The 20,758-nt window shown below is 40.0% G+C and overlaps 1 protein-coding gene across 6 annotated transcripts; it reads left to right on the forward strand.

The window, feature by feature from the left end:
- Nucleotides 1-1,051: 1,051 nt before the first annotated feature.
- ikzf1 (IKAROS family zinc finger 1 (Ikaros)) lies at nucleotides 1,052-17,695 on the forward strand. 6 transcript variants are annotated; one of them, XM_015040937.1, is made up of 7 exons: nucleotides 1,052-1,148; nucleotides 1,325-1,438; nucleotides 10,131-10,403; nucleotides 12,002-12,169; nucleotides 13,598-13,723; nucleotides 14,047-14,181; nucleotides 15,947-17,695. In XM_015040937.1, the coding sequence occupies exons 1-7, from the start codon at nucleotides 1,109-1,111 to the stop codon at nucleotides 16,615-16,617; spliced, it is 1,527 nt and encodes a 508-aa protein (XP_014896423.1). In that variant the 5' UTR covers nucleotides 1,052-1,108; the 3' UTR covers nucleotides 16,618-17,695. The 6 variants fall into 6 exon arrangements, with proteins under 6 accessions (XP_014896423.1, XP_014896424.1, XP_014896425.1 ...); XM_015040938.1 differs by having other exon boundaries at nucleotides 14,050-14,181; XM_015040939.1 differs by lacking the exon at nucleotides 14,047-14,181.
- The last annotated feature ends 3,063 nt before the right edge of the window (nucleotides 17,696-20,758 follow it).

A 20,758-nucleotide genomic window follows, 5' to 3' on the forward strand; every position in this document is an offset into this window, starting at 1 on the left:
TGTTTTTAGGGTCATGATTCCCCCAGAAGCTAAAACTTTTCCTCCAGTCTTTATTTTTTCCAGACTCTAACAGGTTTTTTTCCAGGATTCCTCTCTGATTAGCTCATCATATTCATATCAACTCGCTAAAAAAAGCAGCACCAGTTTCTCATACTAGGAAAGATGAATTTTCAGTTATTATATTCCTCCATACAGATCAAAGTTTCTCTCATTTGACGAGAGAAAATTCTTCCATGGGTGTCTTGTCAACTCTGTCTGACTTTCCATTCCCTGCTAAAACCACAGCATGATACTGCCACCATCATGTTTCATGTTTGTTGTGTTTCCTAGATGTCAAACTTCCTTTTTCTCTCCCAGAGTCCTGGTTAATAGAGTGTGTGGCAAATTGTTGTGTCTGCAGCTCCTCCAGAGTCACCACAGTCCTCCTGGATTTTATCTAGGAGTATCAGAGTAAAGTGGGGTTGAAAAATCATACATTATTTTCCCTCCAACTCACAATCCTGCTCTTCTTGATGTTGGTTTCTCACAGAAAATCCTGATAAATTGTGCAGAAGTTTCCTGTCTCGTGCCCGTTCTCCTTTGACTCCTGGCCTCCTCGCAGCCATCTATCTCTCAGCCGCCTTTTTTTTCTCCCTCTCCGTGATTCTGATGGTGTCTGCGCTTGGGCCGCGGACTCAGCGATGCATGCTCAGTAAATTAGAGAGAACACGAGCGTCGATCAGCCGGGCACGCCGGTCGCCCGCATCCCCCGTGACCCTGAGGCCAGTTAATTTTCTGCTTAATTTTGCGGCAGTCAGTTTGCATTTTTGGATGATTACGTGGCAGGAAATTAACAATAAATAACAAATGTGGTGTGAAAGCCCATTCCCACCAGCGGGCCCCTGCGAGCCGGAGCCGGGGCCGCGCTGCAGCTCAGCCTCTCTGTCAGGGCTTATAATGAAAACGTCTGTAATTCTTTGTAATGTAACACGGGGGACGCTGGCTGTGACAAGAGTTATCCCGCTGTGCTGATGGAGTCACACCCTTAACTCCACTCAAGCTGCTTCTAACGTTGAACTTGATTAAACTTATACACATCTACATCTCCTCTGCAGAGTACTTGCACCGCATGGAGACCGAAGAGGCCCAGGAAATGGCGCAGATGCCAGGTAAAAGCTCGCCCACCTCATGATTGAAATGTAGCGCACACAGTCGGGACAATAGGCCCACAAACAGCCACTTTGCATCAGCGGGAGGTAATTTATCTCCTCCTGAGAGTCATGTCGAGGGGTTGCATGGTGAGTGATGGGTGTTTGCTGGTGTGTGTCCTCCCCCACCATCCCAGGCAGGGAGAGCCCCCCTGCCAACGAAGCGTCTGAGGAGGCAGAGGAGCCCATGGCCGTCCCCGAAGACCTGTCAGCCGGTTCCACCCATCAGCAGAACAACCGGGGGGACAAAGGTACGACTGCACCCACAGCCCAACCAGGTCTGGAGTAAAAAATAAAGAATCACGTGACCTGCAGGGAGTCTAAAAAGTATACACACCCCTGAGTTAATTGGAAATCAATTAAAACTCCAAGTTTGCCTTCAACATGGCATCTATCGCCTGAAAAACTCAAAAATCAGTTAATTATGTTCAAACTTTCTGAGCCAGGGACAAAAACTGACCAACTTTAACTATTGTTGGGCCACAAAATAGAAAAACTAGAAAAAATTATTGTCGTCTTTCATATTTACCTGCTTGACAATAACAGTTCACAAAATCTGTAAAAAGATCAAAAGAATAAAATGGATTTAGACTGTTGTTTTATTTAAAGAAAAACCCAGCAATATCCAAATCTGTTGGGTCATCAATTTTGAAAGTTTTCCATTTTGTTGGCCACATTTTTTATCATTCTTGACTTGTGGTCAGGGGCTGACCGAGATTCTTTTAAGGCCACAAATGGTCCCCGGGCCACACTTTGGACTACAAACTAAAACTTTGTTGAAACACCTTTTGGTTCATTCAACTATCTGAGGTCCACCAGATTAATAAGACTCTTTAAGTGGCCCCACATATTTTCAGTCCAAATTAACCTCTGGACTTTGACTAAACCATTCTACAACTTAAATTTTCCTCTTCTGAAGTCAGACTTTATTGACCTGAATGTGTGTTTGCACTCAAAGTGATACTGACAAATAAAATCCATCTTTATCTTCAGATCTGTAACAGAAACCAGAATGCTTTGAGTCAAGTCTGGCAGAAAAAAACAACCCCGCAGCATGATGCTGCCACTTCCATCTTTCACTATGTTCATTTCCAGCATTATTTATGGAAGACTTGAAACTTACATCTTTGTCCAGAAACATGGATGATGCAGGAGATTGTTCTAACAACCAGTACTTGTTGGAACTTGTTCAGATTTAATTCACACCCCTCTCCTGACTGATACCTTTGACTAATGAGATCATTTTGATCCTTTATTGGATGCAAAGGAACAAACATATCAGATTCACTATGATGGCTGTTGAAGGCTGTATGTAAAGATGCTTCAGTAATGTAATGCAAAAAATTAGAGCAAATTTAAAAAATGTTTCTGCTGCATGATGTAATTTTTCAGGTACATGAAACAGATTTTATGTCACATCTAAGGTGGAAAACATTTTCATATTAACCATCATGGCCTTATTTTCTACAGCAGAAAAAACTGGCATTTTATCAGGGGTGTGTAGACTTTTGAGAATCGCTGTATGTGTGTGATGAGTACGTCCAATGAAGCAGCAAACAAACAGGAGCCAAAATGTAAAAAACACTGCAGCAGCATTCCCAGTGCATCCAAATGAAACCCAGACAGATATGTGAAAATGTCAGGATCAAAAGCAAAACACATATAAAAATGTTTAACTAAGTTAATCCCATGTAGCTCCATCGGGAGTACACCCTGAACCCCCTGGAAAAATTCATTTAGAGATGCAAAGAGACACATTTAGGTCATTGGCAGGAAAGGTGGAGGAAATAGAGACGCCTTTGATCCATGGCATGTCATTAATAACCTCAATCTTAAGGAATACTTAATGTGGCCTTGATTTGAGTTTGTGAACATCAAGCAGGGGAATTTGATGGTGAAAATGAGGATGAAGCAAGCTCAAGTCTCCTAACATGGGTGGTTTGTGAAAGAGCAAGAAATATTCATCATTCATGGGTGTCTAAGGAAAAAACCCTGGATAGAAGGTGAAGATTTAAACTCTGTAGGTGTTTAAGTGGAAATGTCTCTGCTTAGGATGGAGAAAAAAAATGGCTGTGTTCATCGTGACAAAAAAAGGCTCGTCATGTGCTATCTGCAGCGTTCCACATATCCAGATAACGGCAAAGATTAGCAGCACGCAGTCAAAAATAAGATGCGAGAGGAAACTGAAATAGGATGTGTAAGAGTTTCCTAAGAAGAACTTGCCATCAGACAGTTTCAACACTCCTGGAGATAAAGAGTTTAGGAGCAGGGCCAAAGCAGAGAGAGATCAGCACAACACTGCACCACAGAGGTCACACACCTGTGCACACACACACCCACACCCACACCCACACACACACATATATATACATATATACATTTATTACATATATATATATATATATATATATATATATATATATATATATATATATGCATGCTTACTAACAAAGGCTTTCTCTTTGACTTTACCGGTGAGGTGTCAGGAAGGGAACTTGACTCAGGCAGGAAATCTCCTTACACTTCGTTCTTTACTAGACCTGCAATTTCTGCTGAAAAATGTCAAAGAGCACGTTTTTAAAAAATGTTTAGCTCCAAATGTAGAAGAAAAACAGCACAGTTTGTGGTATACGTAGATGCATAATGCATATATATGTTTAATCCATGTATATTAGCGTGTGAGCATATCTCTGCGCAGGGACAGAGAGAGAGAAAGAAGGGAAGTGCAAGTATCTGGTACATCTGTGCATGGCTGCTTCTGTGATAAAAGCCAGAATGAGTTAAAATTATCGCCCAGGATCATGTGCTGCTCAGTTCTCTTTAGTGAAAAAAAACAAAAAACACAACAGGCAAATAGTGGGCCCAGGGAGCCTAAATGTGGGACACGGAACCTCAAAGTATCGAAAGCTCGAAACCTCAAAACCCAGGTTGTTTCCTGTTGCAAATAACTATTCACAGCTCGGGATGGAGCTTGTCGGACCGAATAGTCACACAGTCTACAAACACACACAGACAGAAAGGAGGTTTAAAGGTCATGGTGAGGCCCTTTTCTCATTAGCTGAAAATCATGGAGAAACGTTGGGTTGAAGTCACACGTCTTCAAGCTGAACCTTCCCGCTGATTTTTTTTTTTTTGGTTCTCTTTCACTTTCTGTGATTCAGATGGAGCCTTTTGCTATTTCAGAGGCATGAGACTGAAAGGGAGACTAGTTCCCGAAAACATGGCTGCAAGTTTTTTTTGTCGTGTGTGAGGGGAAAAGTAGGCTGTATTTAGCGTTCCTGCAAGTTGTGCTGAATGTGTCGCTGGCGTGGTTTGACACTTGTGGTTCCTCTACCTTGCACACCAAGTTATTTTCAGGCCCTGAGAGAAACACAGAAACAGTAACTTCCAGCAGGCGCCCTGCGTCCACGCTACGCCGCTAACATGTCTCCCTGCAGCGATCCGCTGCAGGGAGACATGTCATAGTTCATCATCTGCTCTATTAGTAATCTGAGGATGAGATCCCCTGTATATCAGGTTGTGACTTTTTATTGTTACCTTTTGTGTTTGTCTACACTGTGATCTGACACCTGCTTCCCAAAATGAAAAATCAGGATGTGTGATCATGACAAACATAAAATAAAAGCTTTCTTCCTATTCCATATTTAGTCACAACTTCCTCATATCCATGAGACCTGGGCGGCTGCCCAGCGCTAAAGGTTCCCTTCTCTACAGTCCAGACTGATCATGGCTTCAACATTTTAGCTGCTTTTCAATTCAGGTCACCTCAGTTTAGGTTCATTTATCATTTATCATATCCAACTGGATATAAATTGCAAAAGTGCTCCCATCCCATAAGATTGTCCACAAAAAGCGTCTCCATGGCTGTCTTGACTGCTTCAACATTGCAGGACAAAACAGCAATGGACAATGTCCCCCTCATAATACATGTCATTTTTACTATATACATTTCTTAATATATAGCATGTAGGTTAGGAACTCACGTGTAGCTAAAATACTTAAAAAACCGACTAAAACACTAATAACTTCCTATTTTAATGGTTCAAAAACCAAATATATCTTAATATGCATTAATGCACACAGCTGAAACCGTCTTGTCGCTACCGCAGAAGCTAACATCTACAATCTTCCCTATTTCTGCTCCCGGCACTTCAGCCAATCAGAGCCAATAAAAATGAATGCCACTTCTTGATTGGCTGCTTTTCCAAAAGCCAGTCAGTAGCATCTCAATAGCATTGAGCCGAAATATTTAAACTTTTTTGAATATTTTAGATATGCTCTAAAAAATTCCATTGGTGAATTTTCCGCAAATTATCTGGACTCAGAAAAATCTGATAATACTGAACCGCGAATCGTCCCTTTAGTTACGTTTTGTAAAAAACTCACATTTAATGTTTGAGTTATATTTCAGTAAAATATGCTTTGAAGTTCATGACGTTCCAGTGTAACAAACTTGATCACTTCAAAATCAGCAGGAAGACTTACATCATCAGTGAACTGCTTTGGCCTGCCTGAGAGAAAAAAGAAAAAACTTGGTGGTTTTTCTGAGAGCTTCATGTTTTGCAACACGTGCAGCGCAGTCTACAGAAGAGATGTTTGTCTGAGCAAGTTGCACCGGCTGATTCTCTTTCACATTTACACACAATGCATAAGATGTCACAAATTCATGGTACATAGCAGAAACTCACTAACGATTAGCAACCTCCTCTTCCCCCTTCTTGGTTATGTGTTGTAATAAAGGAACAATAGTCAAAAATATATTAATAAATCAAATATGACTTAACTGATAAAACATTAGTTTTGTTTTAAATATGTTGAAAATGTTTATAATACATATATAAGCAGATATCATCAGACTAAGCTAACGCTAGTTAGCTGTGGAAGCTAGCAACACTTAGCCAAACGCTTGTATCAGTCTGATGTATGAGCATGTTTACACCAGAAAAACTAATTCATGTTATAAATAAATAAAAAGGACATAGTAAAGTACAAGAGGACAAAACATGGCTAATTTCTTAGCTAACAATAACCTAACAACAAAAATGGCTACATTAGCATGCTAACAAAAATGAATGAATTCAAATAAATTTCAAGTGTTTATATAAAATTGATTAAATACAGAATATAAATGCAACATGTGTTGCCCCCCAGTAAAGATGTGTTTTAAAAAAAACTTTATAAAAAACCATTTTTTAATTGTTGCAGTTTCCTTGTTTCACACCAGAAAGTGAAACTAAATAGTGTTAAGAAATACGTTTTTTTTTTTTGTTTTTTTTTTTTTAAGTAGAGTAGATATAGAGCAGAAAATTGTATTCACCAATGTTGGACTTCCTATTTCAGTGACATGGAGGCCCATACTGGTGCACTCTTCAAAATGGGAATCAGTTTTATTCCCATTTTGTTTTATTCCCTGCATAAGTTTAGGAAGGACAACCATAAAAATAGATACTTATCTAAACTTGTCCACATAAACAGTTGGAATAAGAACTAAAAAGTTGGACGTTGGAAACAAAGTGCCACGTTTACCTTGTACCATCCATCATAAGGATGATTAAGGATCTGGATGACTCGTCATTGTTGATTAAATCTTAACTTCTGCTTTCAAACAACAAACCCTGCAGTTTATGACCTTAACTTCAACAGCAGTTGGATTTTAAGGTTGGATAATGATCCAAAGAATACCAGCAAATATCTCTGAATGGCTAAAAACTAAAACAAAAATGAAGGTTGGATGTTTTGGCATGATTTTAAACATGCTTTAAAATGTGGCTGACTTAAAGTTATTAGGTTTAGATGGGTAAATACTTTGTCACATCTTGTTTGGATAGTTTTCTCTCCTTTATTTCATCAAATTGTCATTTAAAAATTGCAATTTGCTGGATTTGCAAATTGTGACAAGAGCAAGAAGAGAAGAAATGTGTAAAGGAGATAAAAACTTACTCACAGGAACTATATTTGTCCTGATTTCATATCAGCAGAATCATGGAAACATTTGGTTTAACAGATTCATGTCAGGATCCCTTTTCAATCGTAACAAATATAGGAAGCGTGGTTTGCAAAACTAAAAAAAAGTAGAAAGAAGTTTGATGTGCAAATCAGATAAACAAAGATAAATGCATTACGTGACCTGGTGATCCTTATTCCACTTCACCTCCTGCTTTCTGTTAGCAGACCTTTATGTTCCCTCTGACTCGTTGCGATAAAGAAAAAAACTGTTTCAGTTACATGTTGTTTAACAATTCCTTTCCCGTGCTTCCCTTTCTGTCACTTCTCCATAATTCTTGGTATTTCAGTTAGACAGGCCCTCTTTCTGAAGCTTCCCCTTTTTCCATGGATTCCTATATTTCATGATTTCCACTTGTTCCTCTTCAGTTGTACAAACAGAGACGGAGGCATGGGGAAATCAGGCTGCTGCCGAGATGTGCAAACCACAGGCTGGTGGCTGTGGGACTTGCACGATCCGCCGGTTCTCTTACACATTTCTAAACGCTCTCTGGTGGGAAAAGCGGGAGCAAGCAGTTTATTGCGCATGACACTTCTCTTTTTTTCTGATCAGTGGAAAACCACAAATCAAATAAACATTTAAAAATTGCTTTTTTATTTGTATTTTGTCCTCAGAAGTGGTTTGCATTGATGAACCATGCAGAATTTGACATTTTGGCCAGTTAACTCGAGGTTTGTGCCTGCAGTGTAGGTGAGGCTGTGAGCTCTCTGTTGCGCTGATAGTTTCTGCCTCAGTCCCTAAAGTTTGACACTGCTTCCTGTGTCTCTGTTTCCTGTTTATCTTGCTGTCATTTGCTTTACCAAAGTGTGATGGTGTGAGATGATCGGCATGTTGAAGCATCTCATCTCTGACATCCTGACGGCATGCTTTCCAAACTGTGTGTCCTGACCGTTTGTGCTTCAGCAGTCAAACGGCCTGTTGGTGCGTAGGCTGCTGTCGCTTCACAGAATGCCTGAAATAGGAGGGAAATTCTTGAAGATTTGATGCATCGCGGAGCAGCGCATGAAAACGCCGCAGCCTGACATTATCATAAAGCCGCTGTGGGTTTTTTTTTGTAGCGCAGGGTTGTCACGTACTGACTCGTTTCCAGCTGGAGAAACTGAAATGATGAATAACCAAAGATACAGGGATCATCATGTGGTGCTGAAACAAATGGGCGTTTGATTAAAGTTTTCACACCTCCTCAAGATTTCCACAGCTTTTAGCGTCAAGAGTATTTAAAAAAAGTATTTCATTTGGGTCTTATGTGATAGACCAACACAAAGTTGTACAATATTATAAAATACTGAGTACTTTAGTTAATTCATCCAAGAATCTTCAAAGAATCATTGATAATGCTGTGGACAGGAAGGATCTCCAGTAGCAGTCAGTCCTGCATTGAATCTGGAGAGGCCTCTGACTGAAGACTATTACAAACAGGTAGAGAAATGTTTTAGTCGGGATATGATCATTTCCCATCGTGATGGATGGAGTAGATGGTTTGAACTTCCTCCTTCTGTCCCTGCTCTGCATCCATGAAGCCTCCTTTTCAACTCCTATGTAGTCTGGGGTTGAAGTTCAGGCGCTATCTGAGCTTTAAAGATGCTAGTTAGCTACTAAAAGTAAAAAAATTGATACACTGTTCCAAACTTAAGCAGCAAATACGACAAGGAAGACTGAATAGGACAAAAGGGAATCTGATGTGTTTCACTCTAAAAGATGGTGGTGGCAGCATCATGCTGCAGGGCTTCCTTTAAAGGTTGTTGCTTCCTTTAAAAGCATTAAAGGAAAAATAGATACAGCTAAATGCAGAACAACTCTGTAAGACAGCCTGTTATTGACCGCCAAAGGAATAGATTAGATCAAACCTTTTCTTTGAATTAATTAGTCAAATTTTAGATCCGTTACAAAAGCTTGAAATTTTTATAAAACTGGAGGAGACACACCCAAAAAAAACAAAAAAAAAAACAGGTTTCTGTAAAGTTTTGAGTCTGAAAACAAATGCATGCTAAACTTTGTGTTGGTTTGCCAGATAAAATCCCAGATAAACAAACTGAAGTTTGTAATGTGGAGAATTTCATGAGGTGTGAATACTTTGGCGAGTTTCTGTGCATCAGAGCAGGGAGGCGCTCCAGAAATACAACATGTTTGTTCAATGTGACAGTTCATGTTTTTGAAATACAAGCAATTGCAAACCTACACAGAAAAACACTTGAGCAGAATGATGAACAAAAAATATTTTAAAAATTCCTAAAATCAGATTTAAAGAAACAGAAATTTGTTATAAAAGATGTATCTAAAGCAAACAGCAAAAGGGCCTCCAATGACCTGAAATAGACACCAAATACACAAAATATCATTAATTTATTGAGTTTTAAAGCTGCAGTATTTAACTTTTATAAAAATATGTTTTTTACATATTTGTTAAAAATGTCACTATGTTGTGACGGTTTGTTATGATCTGCATCCCTGAGCTACTATAGCTGAAGAAATGCACCATCAAAAACAACCAACCAGAGCCAGGAGGCAGGTCTTAGCGCTGTCAATCATCCTCACGTACTTGCTGCTAAATATGCTAATAACAGAGAAGCAACTTCTCAGTACAGGAAAACCATTTATCTGCCCTCAGTGGTAGCTGTGCTAACTAGCCTTAGCATGGCTACCAATGAGGATCTGCTTGATCGCGCTAAGACCCGCCTCCTGGCTCTGATTGGTTGTTTCTAGTCAGTATTGGGAGCACTGGGAGGAGGAAGAGGAGCTGACATGGTGACAGCTTTAACAAACATGTAAAAACACCTGTTTTTTATAAAAGTCACAAACTGCAGCTTTAAGGTTCAGACTGTCAGGATAATGTAAAGATTTACTTGAATAAATCAAAGTGCGCATCTTCTAGAGTTTGACATGATAACAGAAGTTTGCTCGTATTCTAAACCGTGGCCCCCCCTTGCCCTCTCTTCCAGCCTGTAACATTAAAGTTGAGGCTCGCAGTGATGAGGAGAGTGGGCTGGCCTGTGACATGATGAATGGCGTGGAGGAGGAGGAGTGCGCGGAAGACTTGCGCGTGGTCGACCCCTCCGGGGCCAAGCTGAACGGCTCACAGCCGAGTCCCGAAGCCAAGGCCTTCTCCTCGGCTGGCGGTATCCGACTGCCCAACGGGAAGCTCAAGTGCGATATCTGTGGGATAGTTTGCATTGGCCCCAATGTGTTGATGGTGCACAAGCGAAGCCACACCGGTAAGCCGCCTGCAATGTTTCTTGCTCTTCCTCTGCACCCATGTTGACTGTCAGTATGAAAGGGAGAAGACTGTGTGCTGCTGTGGCACTTCCTGTTGTTCAAGAAAAACTCTGTAGCTCTGCACCACATCTGTTTTATTCAAGCAAATACAAAATGTAGCACAGTGGCCTCTACTGAAAATAATAAAAGCATACGTTCAATCTCAAAAACACGATGAGAGATGCACCAATCAGCCAATCATAAATGGATGATTTTCCCTAAAAATCTATTTTTTCCCCCGTTTTTTATTAAATGCATGAAAACTATAATTTCCTGTCTGCAAACACATCAAACAGCATTTCTAAATAATGCAATTCAGATAAATTTGAGTTGTAATTCTCACTTTGCAGAAAAATCTGGATCAACAGATGAAAGACGCACCAATAATCGTCTTCGATTGCAGCTCAAATGTTTAGAAATATTATTTTTAGGACATTTTTTTTTCTCTTCTGTTCTAAACTTTAGAAAAGAAAAGCAGAAATCAGGACTGATTGCTGCATCTCCTCTCCCTCCTGTCATGCCTGAAAGATTCTCAGCATCACATTTAACATTCATCACTTTTCACTTAAATTTCTCCTAATAACCACCTGACAAACACTAATTATCCATTAGTTTCTGAGCAAAAAAACACACCCACCCTGAGATTAGAAGCAGGATATCTGCTGCAGTTAAATGGAATCGACTTTAAAACGACAATTATCTGGCTGTTAAAAAGTTTTTCAGAAATTCAGAAATGATATGCTATTGTATCGGAGCCAAACCAGTGGTGGGGAACATCTGCGAAAAAGCCACTTAACTGTCAAGCTTCTGAAACTAATGAAACTCAAAATGGAAGAAAGGAACAGTCGACTGATGCAAATGCAAAAGAAAGTACGCTAAGAGATTTAATGAAATGGCTCCTATTTAAAAAAGAAAATATTCTCCACTACGTCTTTTGCTCCTGAAATGCATTTTTAATGAATTTCCCTTTATATTTTTGCTGCTTCACTGGCGACTCTTATTTTATGGCGGGCTTTTGAAAGAAAAAAAAAGCCATAATATAGCGTTTTCAGAGAATGCCACAACACGCGGAAAGGCTGGATATTGGTTTATTCCAGAGGCGCTGATCAGGAAGACTGGCTCTCAACACAAAGTGTTTCCTTCGCTTTATTCAAATGAGGCTGAATTTGCATGGTGATGTGGCGCGCTTATTTTAGAGACGAAGAAGAGGGGGGGAAAAATGAGATTTTCAGATCAAATTGACCTAAGCAATGGTGCATTACGGAGCTGGCAGACTGAGTGTGAGAGGCTCATGTTCGATCAGAGCGCCGGGGGACGAGGGGGGCGCGGGGAGATGGAGACCCTCCCGCCGGCTGCTGGATCGCTGTCAGCCCGGCAACGCTCCATCATCCAGCGTGTTCTGGCGCCCGGGGCGCTTGTAGCGCAGTGACCCTGCACGTCTTTGTGCTTATCCACATGAAAGACATTGAGACAGATAAAAACATATAAGCTGAGCAGCAGTGGTGCACGTTGTGCTTTCTGTTTGGGTGCGTTCAGAGTGTCTGCTCTCTGTCCTCAGGCGAGCGGCCGTTCCAGTGCAGCCAGTGCGGCGCCTCCTTCACCCAGAAGGGCAACCTGCTGCGTCACATCAAGCTCCACTCAGGGGAGAAACCCTTCAAGTGTCACCTGTGCAGCTACGCCTGCCGCAGGAGGGACGCCCTCACCGGACACCTGCGCACCCACTCAGGTGAGCATCAACACACACACACTCCTACACACACACACACTCTGTTGTTCTAGGAAAACTTAGGACAGAGCAACTTCTGCTGTGGACAAAGTGAGACCTCAGTTCTTTATAAGAGGAAGTTGACAGCATGGAGATATGGTGTCACTTTTTTTCTTTTTTCTGCACATGCTTTGCAGAAGTATGTGCTAATGAAATTGGGTGTAAACAACGAGCTCGCTCTGAACAGTTTAACGGAAGAGCGGAGGGATAACCTGCACGGCTAACAGCCATGCATGTGCAGGCGCTCCGTGTTTCACTGCGTTAGGAGAACCAGAAGAGGCGCAGTGCGAAATGTCAGATCTTATCTGGAATGAATCTGTTTTCTGCAGCACATTTTCAGGCGACCACAGGCTGGCTGGTACGGATAGAAATGATGAATTTAAATTAAATAGCTGCAGTGAAACCACCAAGAACATGCAAAGTAGGGCGGAGTTTATCTCTGATTTTATCTCAACTGAAATATATTTAATACAGATTTATTTTAGCTGCTTCATGATGATTTTCAGACAAACTACAAATTCTCCTGGTCAATTAAATAAAATGTAGATTTTTTTAAAATTTGAATAAAGTCTGACTTTATGTAAAATATTTTATTTAATTTTTTACAATTTTATATTTATTAATTTATTACTTTAGATATCTCCCTTTTCTATATAAAGTTAACTTAATTCAATAATATATATATTTACCGTACATTTTTAAAATATTTCATTTTTCTAAACAGCTGAAAAGTATGTACTTTTTAACTGAAGCAAATTTGTCATTTGTAAGTTTGACACTAAAAACATTACAAATTAACTAAATAAAATCTGAATTAAAAATGCGAATTGTTTTAATAAACTATTTTTCATAATTATTTAATTTTAAATGCATTTATTTATTTGATTTTTAAATATATGATTTTCTACAAAACATCTACTTTAAACATTTATTTTATTTAAGTTTATTTCAATATTTTTTCCTTTCATAAAATAAAGAAATCATATGCATCTAAAACTGGCTTTTTAAAGAAGCTAAAAAGAAAATGTTTTAATTTTTTTCTGAATGTTAGTTTTGTTTTTTTGGATGAAATTTAAATAAGTAATCTCTATTCTTTATTTTAAATAGATACTATACTATTATTATGTGTTACATAAATGTATTATAGATATTTGGACACTCTGCTCTTTTCTACAAATATATTTGTACTTAATAAATAAAAATGAACAAAAATGAGAAAAAATCTTTTCTATTAGAGGATAAATGAAATAGTAAAAGAATTGCATTTTTATGAATTTAATATTTTACCAAGATTCTCTTTAATCTGCATTTAATACAGACACTTTCAGACAGCATGTGGTTTTGTGAGCACCTTGATAGCCCGTTTTCTGTTTCTTTGATGTATTTCAGTTGGAAAACCGCACAAGTGCGCCTACTGTGGCCGGAGCTACAAGCAGCGCAGCTCCCTGGAGGAGCACAAGGAGCGCTGCCACAACTACCTGCAGTGCATGGGCCTGCAGAACAGCATCTACACAGGTTGGTGGCGCCGAAACGCTCCCCAACGTCCGCCCAACTCTGAGACATCACATACCAACAACACTGATCTGCCTGAGGGCCTTTATGATCCACATGATGATGACTGGAGGCATATCTGCATAGGATTGATCCTCTGAATGCATGAGCAAATACCAAGAGCTTCACGTCAGAACAGTCCGCTCTGAGCCCCACACACAGGAAATACATAGGAATACCATCCGGCATGTATCACTAGGCTCCACCTCATCATCTGATAAGAAAAAAAAAGGACCAGTTCAAAATTACTCTGACGCTGAAATCTACTTCTCTGTCTTGCTTTCCAGTAGTAAAGGAAGAAAGCAACCAGAATGAGCAGAGGGAAGACTTAAGCCAGACGGGATCTGACAGAGCCTTGGTGCTAGACAGACTAGCTAATAATGTAGCTAAGCGTAAGAGCACTATGCCCCAGAAGTTTGTGGGTAAGGGCTGTAATCTGCTTCTTTTGTGTGAATTAAAATGCTTTTACTGTTCTTAGCTAAATAGTTACAGCTGAAATGTCCTTTATGTTCACTCTGCCACCTCGGCTCTGCACAGTGCATGCCTGAAGATGGAGCTTGTTTCATTATTTTAAGAAAAAAATAACTTTTAGATTAACAACAGGGAACATGAAATACAGGTGTCAGACCAGGGTCTTACTGAGAATATGACAACATACAGTGCCAAGCAAAAATAGTCACTTTTTTCACATTATAACCACATTTAATGTATGAAGAAAGATACTGGAAGTCCAGGCTAAAGGAGACGCAGCAAATGTGTAGAAGATGTTCTTGTCAAGTAAGATCAGAAATACTGTAATGTTTCTAGCCTAAATAAACTTTTTATGAATAAAAAACCAGGACATACCAATAAATTGGTCCTAGTAAATTAATTTTTGAAGATCTGATAATATTTACATGAGATCTGATCTTATTTACCTCAGCAAAAGCCTGAAAATCCACCACTGTCCCATTTTGACAAACCCGTCCACCAGGTAATGTCTGCACGTGTGCAGTTAGCAATAGTCACCCCATTGTAGCTAAGTTTATGATTTTGTTGCTATATTTAGAGACTTTTCAGACAAAATAATCTGTATCGGCCAAAATCAGAATCGGCAGGTCAGGCTTTTTTAACGATCAGTGATTGGCGCCCCTATAAAAGCTGAAAAGTCTCCCAAAACCCACCGTCCCTACTTTAAAACATGGCAGTGGCTGCATCATGCTATGTGACAGCCTGGAAAAAAAAACATTTTAGAGGCGGCAAAACACATTAGTTTTGAACTGAGGTTCATTTTCCAGCATAAAAGAATGATTTACATCTGTTTTTGAATGGTCTAGTTAAAGTCTGGACCTAAATACAGTAGGGAATCTGGAATTATGATGCAAAAATTACGTTTCTAACTGATGCAAAACAAATTATATGTGTTGGAAAAGTAACACCGGATGTCCCCCGGACATGAGGTAGTGGCAGCATTATGCTGTGGGGATGTTTTGATGGGATAATACAGGCTGCAAAAGTGAAACAGGGAAGTGATTCGACTTCCATCACTGTAAACAAACAATCAGAACTGTTATGTTTTGATTTAAGTTAATGCATATCTATGTGTTAGAATGGCCTAGTCAAAGAAGAAAGCAGCAAATTTTTAAGTTTTTAGATGTGAAAAATGGTTGGGTTGATCCAAAACAAGACTTGGCAGCTGGTTTTACTCAGTACTGACTCAAATAAATGCCAGATTTATGATATTAAGACTCGTAAAAGGAATTATTTTAGGATGGAAATATCCTTTATTGTCCCACAGATGGGGAAATCAAAGCAAGTAGACTCACAAAGATAGAATGTAAAATATATAAAAGCAGAATAAGGAGTTAAAGAACTGTACAGTAAGAGGGAAATTTCGACATAAATACTTTGTTGTTACAAAGAAATTGTGTACTCCAGTACAAATGAATGTTAGTTTAAAAAATTTTTTAAAGAAGAACTATTTACAGTTAGCGACAATAAAAAGCAATTGGCTGATCATATAAAATCTCTCTAAAACAAATGAAGGCTTGTGGTGTTAAAAATGTGAAAAGGCTGAAAGGTTGTGGCTGAGTTTGCACGGCACTGTACGTCCCTTTCTGACTAAGCTAGAGAGCGTTAGCCTCAAGATGTGACTGAATGTCTGGGAGCGTCGGTGAAGCATATCTGTGTCTGTTTCTGACCCACCAGGAGACAAACGTCTGTCGGATCTGTCGTACGACGGCGGATCGGGAGAGCTCATCCAGCCGCACGTCATCGACCAGGCCATCAACAGCGCCATAAGCTACCTGGGGGCGGAGTCTCTGCGGCCCCTGGTCCAGACCTCCCCGGCGCCCTCTGACGTCGGCATCGGCTCCATCTACCCGCTCCACAAGCCGGCCCCCGAGGGCCACGTGGGCGCCGTCCTGTCGGCCAAAGACAGCGCGGCCGAGAACCTGCTGCTGCTGTCCAAGTCGGCGCCCAGCGACAAGGACGGCTCGCCCAGCCACAGCGGCCAGGACTCCACCGACACCGAGAGCAACAACGACGACCGGACGGGCGCGGCCACCGGCCTCATCTACCTGACCAACCACATGGGCATGAGGAACGGCGTGCTGCCCCTGGTCAAGGAGGAGCAACAGAGGTATGACGCCATCAGGGAGGTGGCTGCCGACGGCTTCAAGGTGGTGACGGCGGACGGCGAGCAGGTGAGGGCGTACCGCTGCGAGCCGTGCCGCGTACTCTTCCTGGACCACGTCATGTACACCATTCACATGGGCTGCCACGACCACAGAGACCCCTTCGAGTGCAACATCTGTGGCCACCGGAGTCAAGACCGCTACGAGTTCTCATCTCACATAACCCGGGGGGAGCATCGCTGATGAGCGCCCCCTTCAGTCCACAGTGGAAAAACACAACATATTACCAAGTATTTGGTCTATTTTCTAGTGGAAATACCTTAATTCACTTGAAATAAGACAAAACACTTTTCATTAGGGATGCACCAATAAATCGGCCCTGATTTCCTTAATTTTGGGAGCATGGTGATTAGCTGATACTTATGTGAACTTGGCAAAGGTCAAACAATTACCCACTGCTGCCAATTTAGCAACATTTCAGACAAAAATATCAGTACGGGACAGAATCAGAATCGGCAGGTCGGGCTTTTTAAAGATTGCGATCGGCCAGAAAACTGCAATCGGTGCTACTCCATGGATGAAAAGTTACTAGTTAGTTTTGTCTTATTTCAAAAGTACTAAGATATTAGACAAAAAATACTTAGTAAAGTTTTGTGTTTTTGCAGTGCAAAAATGACAAAGCAAATACCATTAAAAAAAACCACTCATCTGCAATAAAAGTGTAGAAATACATGATGTAAAATACACTCCTAATGTCTGGAAGTTTTTAAACCATTTGCATGTATGTTGATATATGAATATATGAAAAACATCTCTTTTTTTATTATTTTAAATAAAAAGTTTCCGAAAACATGAACAACTGTTGTAGAAAATGCAGCCAAAAATACAAAAGGACCTTTTTCTTTTTATTCGTATGAACAAGACTTGCACCAAAATAAAAAAAAGAACAAAGATTCAGTGCAAACAAAACCCAGCTAACACTGGAGGTCAATACAATCAGTAAAAGGTGAGCCCAGAGTCCTGTAAAATGTCTCAACCCGTCACCTTTTGCTTGTCTTTGTGGGATTATTTATGAAACATTTACATGCTTGTCTGTTTTTTTATATTTATTACAGTGATTGGTGTTTTGTGTTATAGAGTAGCATCTTTTTTCTGTTCAGCTGTACTAAAAATGTGTGTGAGAGGAATTTGTGTCTGCTGCTGGAGGCTGTTCATGTAAAGGATCAAGATCTGCTGTATCGGAAACTAAAAGTAAAGTTACCATCATCTGGAGAGAGGGTTACGCTTTCAAGATGTCAATAAAGGATATTTTATATATGCACACAGAGTGGGTTTGTTTTCTGTTTTTAAATGTCAAAACGTTTAAAGTCAAACATAAATGATTGGCGGAGTTTGGCTCTCAAACTTCTCCTGAAATAATTAAGTGTGGATGTCATTCAAGACGCTGCGCGGTTCAGAGCTGTCAAATAAAATTCAATTAGACCGAATGACTGACGTTCAAGTCAAGAAATGAACACAAAGCGCTGAAGGAAAATTATTAGATAGATGGAAATAAATTAGTGTGTTTTTACAGAGCATTCAAGACATCCCATAATATCCATTATTTTTTACGCTTTTATTTGATAAACTACCAAAATCCAGAAGAATCTCAGTCATTTAAAATACAAGGAAAAAGTTAATTTACTTCCATATTTTTGATTTCCAACACTAAAAATCACATGTTGAGTCATTACTGTAATATATTTCAAGCATTTATTTTTGGCCATTTTGATTATTTTCTCAACATAAACCTATAAAAAAAATTTTTTACATTACACCAATAAAACTAATATTTTCAACACATAAATGTTCACCTAAAAGTAGAGTGAAAAAAGTATTTCCCCCTACAATTTTTCAGTTTTTTTTTTTTTTTTTGGCATGTTTCAGTGTTTCAGATCATCAGTCAAAGACAGTAAAAGTAACTAGAAAAAGTGGTTTTAATACAATGATTTTATTATGATCATTATTTCAACTATTTAAAAAAATCTGAACCTAATAACTGGTTTTGAAGGAACTGGTTTTGGCTCGTTCTTCTTTGCAGAATTGTTTTATTTTAACTACACTGGAGGGATTTTCAAGTATCCACGACCTGCCTAAGGTCATGCTACAGCAAGTCTGGACTTCTACATCAATCTTTGTTTTAAAAAAAAATCTATATGATGTGCTTCACTTGCTTACATAAATAAACTTTTCAATAATATTCTAATTTATTGAATGAGTTTGTACAATGAGCTTTAAAATACCGAGGGAGACTTAGAAATGACAAAAGGCCAGAAGAGCTAATTACAGGTGAGCGGATGCAGCAGGGGAAGGAACAGGGAAGTGAAGTGAGGAAATGATGAGCAGCTAAGAGCGGGAGAATAATGGCAGTCTGAGGTGAGGTGGAAATACAAACAGAAAAACTATAAAGACAGGAAACCTGAACCATAAACAGAAATAAATACTAATCTATGAAAAAAAAATCACAAAACACAAACAATGAGAACGACTGAACACAAGGAATAAACTTGAATGACGAGAGAAAAAAAAAACAAAAACAGACTCTAAATGTCCAAACAAGAGATCATAATAGTCCTGACCATCATACTGCCACCACCGTGTTTGACTGTGGGTATGGCCTTCTTTTCTGAATCGATTTCTTTCCTTGTTTTCATTCTTGCTCAGCCTTGTTCTTACAGTGTCATGAACTCTGACCTTAACAAGTGACACTAGTAGTCCTTTAGATGTTGTTATGGGTTCTTTTGTCACTTTCTGGATGAGATGGAAAGTTTGGAAGGCTGCCATTCCTGGGAAGGTTCGCCTGGTGTACCTCAGGGTTCTGTTTTTGGTCCATTTTATTTCTGCTTTACATGCTTGTTCTTCAGAACATTTTGAGGATTTGTAGCTCTCTGATGTTGCTGCTATGCAGATGATATTCGTGTGCATCTCCTTTAGGTCTCTAAACTGAATGTCTTTCTGTAAAAAGGGGGATGGCAAAAAACAGTTAAACTGAAATAATGTCAATGTCCTCCTTTGTCTTCTGTCCAAGAATTTCTTTAGGTTGGTGCATAATGTGTAGCATTTTCAGATCTTTTAGACTCAGACTGGTTCTAACTGGGTTATTCCTGGATTATGCCGGTCTGGCAGTAACTGGACCTCAGTGTGGCCACTGAAATTGGACCAAGACAGTAATCGTGCTTCCATCAATGTTTTTCTAAGCACATATTGAAGTGTCACATTAGAAAAGGCTGAAGAGTTGGAATAGCTTCCTCAATTTTGCAAAAACATCTCGCTTGAGACAGTTTTGAGATGGAAACACATTTGGCAACTAAGTTCTAAGGTATCAAATCTTTTAGTGGGTCTGTGGGTTGATGCACAAAACCCTGAAAAATGTAAAAGTCCAGACCTCTGTTGGAGGAAAGGACTTTCTCCATTTTCTGAGATGTGTGGTCCATGCTAACTTGCAACCTCTACTTCCTGTTTATTACAGTCATGTGTAGCGCCAACATCTGACAAAGTTAGCTTTGCACAGCCTGGTTGAGTCGCTCCAAACCAGTACATGGAAACAACTCGCATTTCCTTTTCTGTGACATTTTAAAGTTTGGATGAAAACATAGCTAATGTTGTTATAGTCATAGTTACAGAACTGTGAAACATATGCACTCAGTACTTGGGGAATTTGCAGGCCAATCAAGCGCAGTATTCCCTTGGTAGCTCTTCTTCTCTTTCGGCTTTTCCCTTACAGCTAATCATCTCTATTTAGTCCTAATCGGTACTTTTGGAAACTGAATCACTGGAATAATCTACGTTTTTAATAGCATTCTGATTTGTTGAGATGCGCCTATAATGACAAAGAGTAATCCGCCTGCAGAGGTGGACCGGTTTTAAATAACTGCTGGAAGCATGACGACACATGCTGAGAAGACGCCGCAGTGAAGAGGACAGACAGAAAGGAAGGCCAGGCCTGTAGAAGGGTAGGGGGCGGTCTGAGGGCCGGGCCTGTCTGGAGAGACGCAGTCAGGGCCAGCGGAGGAACTGTGCGGAGCTGCGAGGAGATGGCCACCTCCAGATGGCGGCTGTTTGATTGAACAGGAACGGGAAGCAGCTGCAGCCAACGTGGAACCCCCTCTCTGCACCCATGCTTGATTGGGACTCTGCAGGAGGGGGGAGTACTATTTGCATGAGAGGGATATTCTGGCCAACCAAATCTGGCCCGACCCGAATCCCAAATCTCACTTCCCCTTTTCGACCCTTTGCTGACTAAAATATCCTTCAAGAAGCAGACTCAACCGATTCCAGTTGTGGGCTCATCAAGATACGGCACATTTCTGCGTTTACGGGATACTTCCCTGCATATGATTAAACT

Source organism: Poecilia latipinna, unplaced genomic scaffold, assembly GCF_001443285.1.
Source record: "Poecilia latipinna isolate Pla-1442-1.1 unplaced genomic scaffold, P_latipinna-1.0 Scaffold534, whole genome shotgun sequence".
NCBI classification, from domain to species: domain Eukaryota; kingdom Metazoa; phylum Chordata; class Actinopteri; order Cyprinodontiformes; family Poeciliidae; genus Poecilia; species Poecilia latipinna.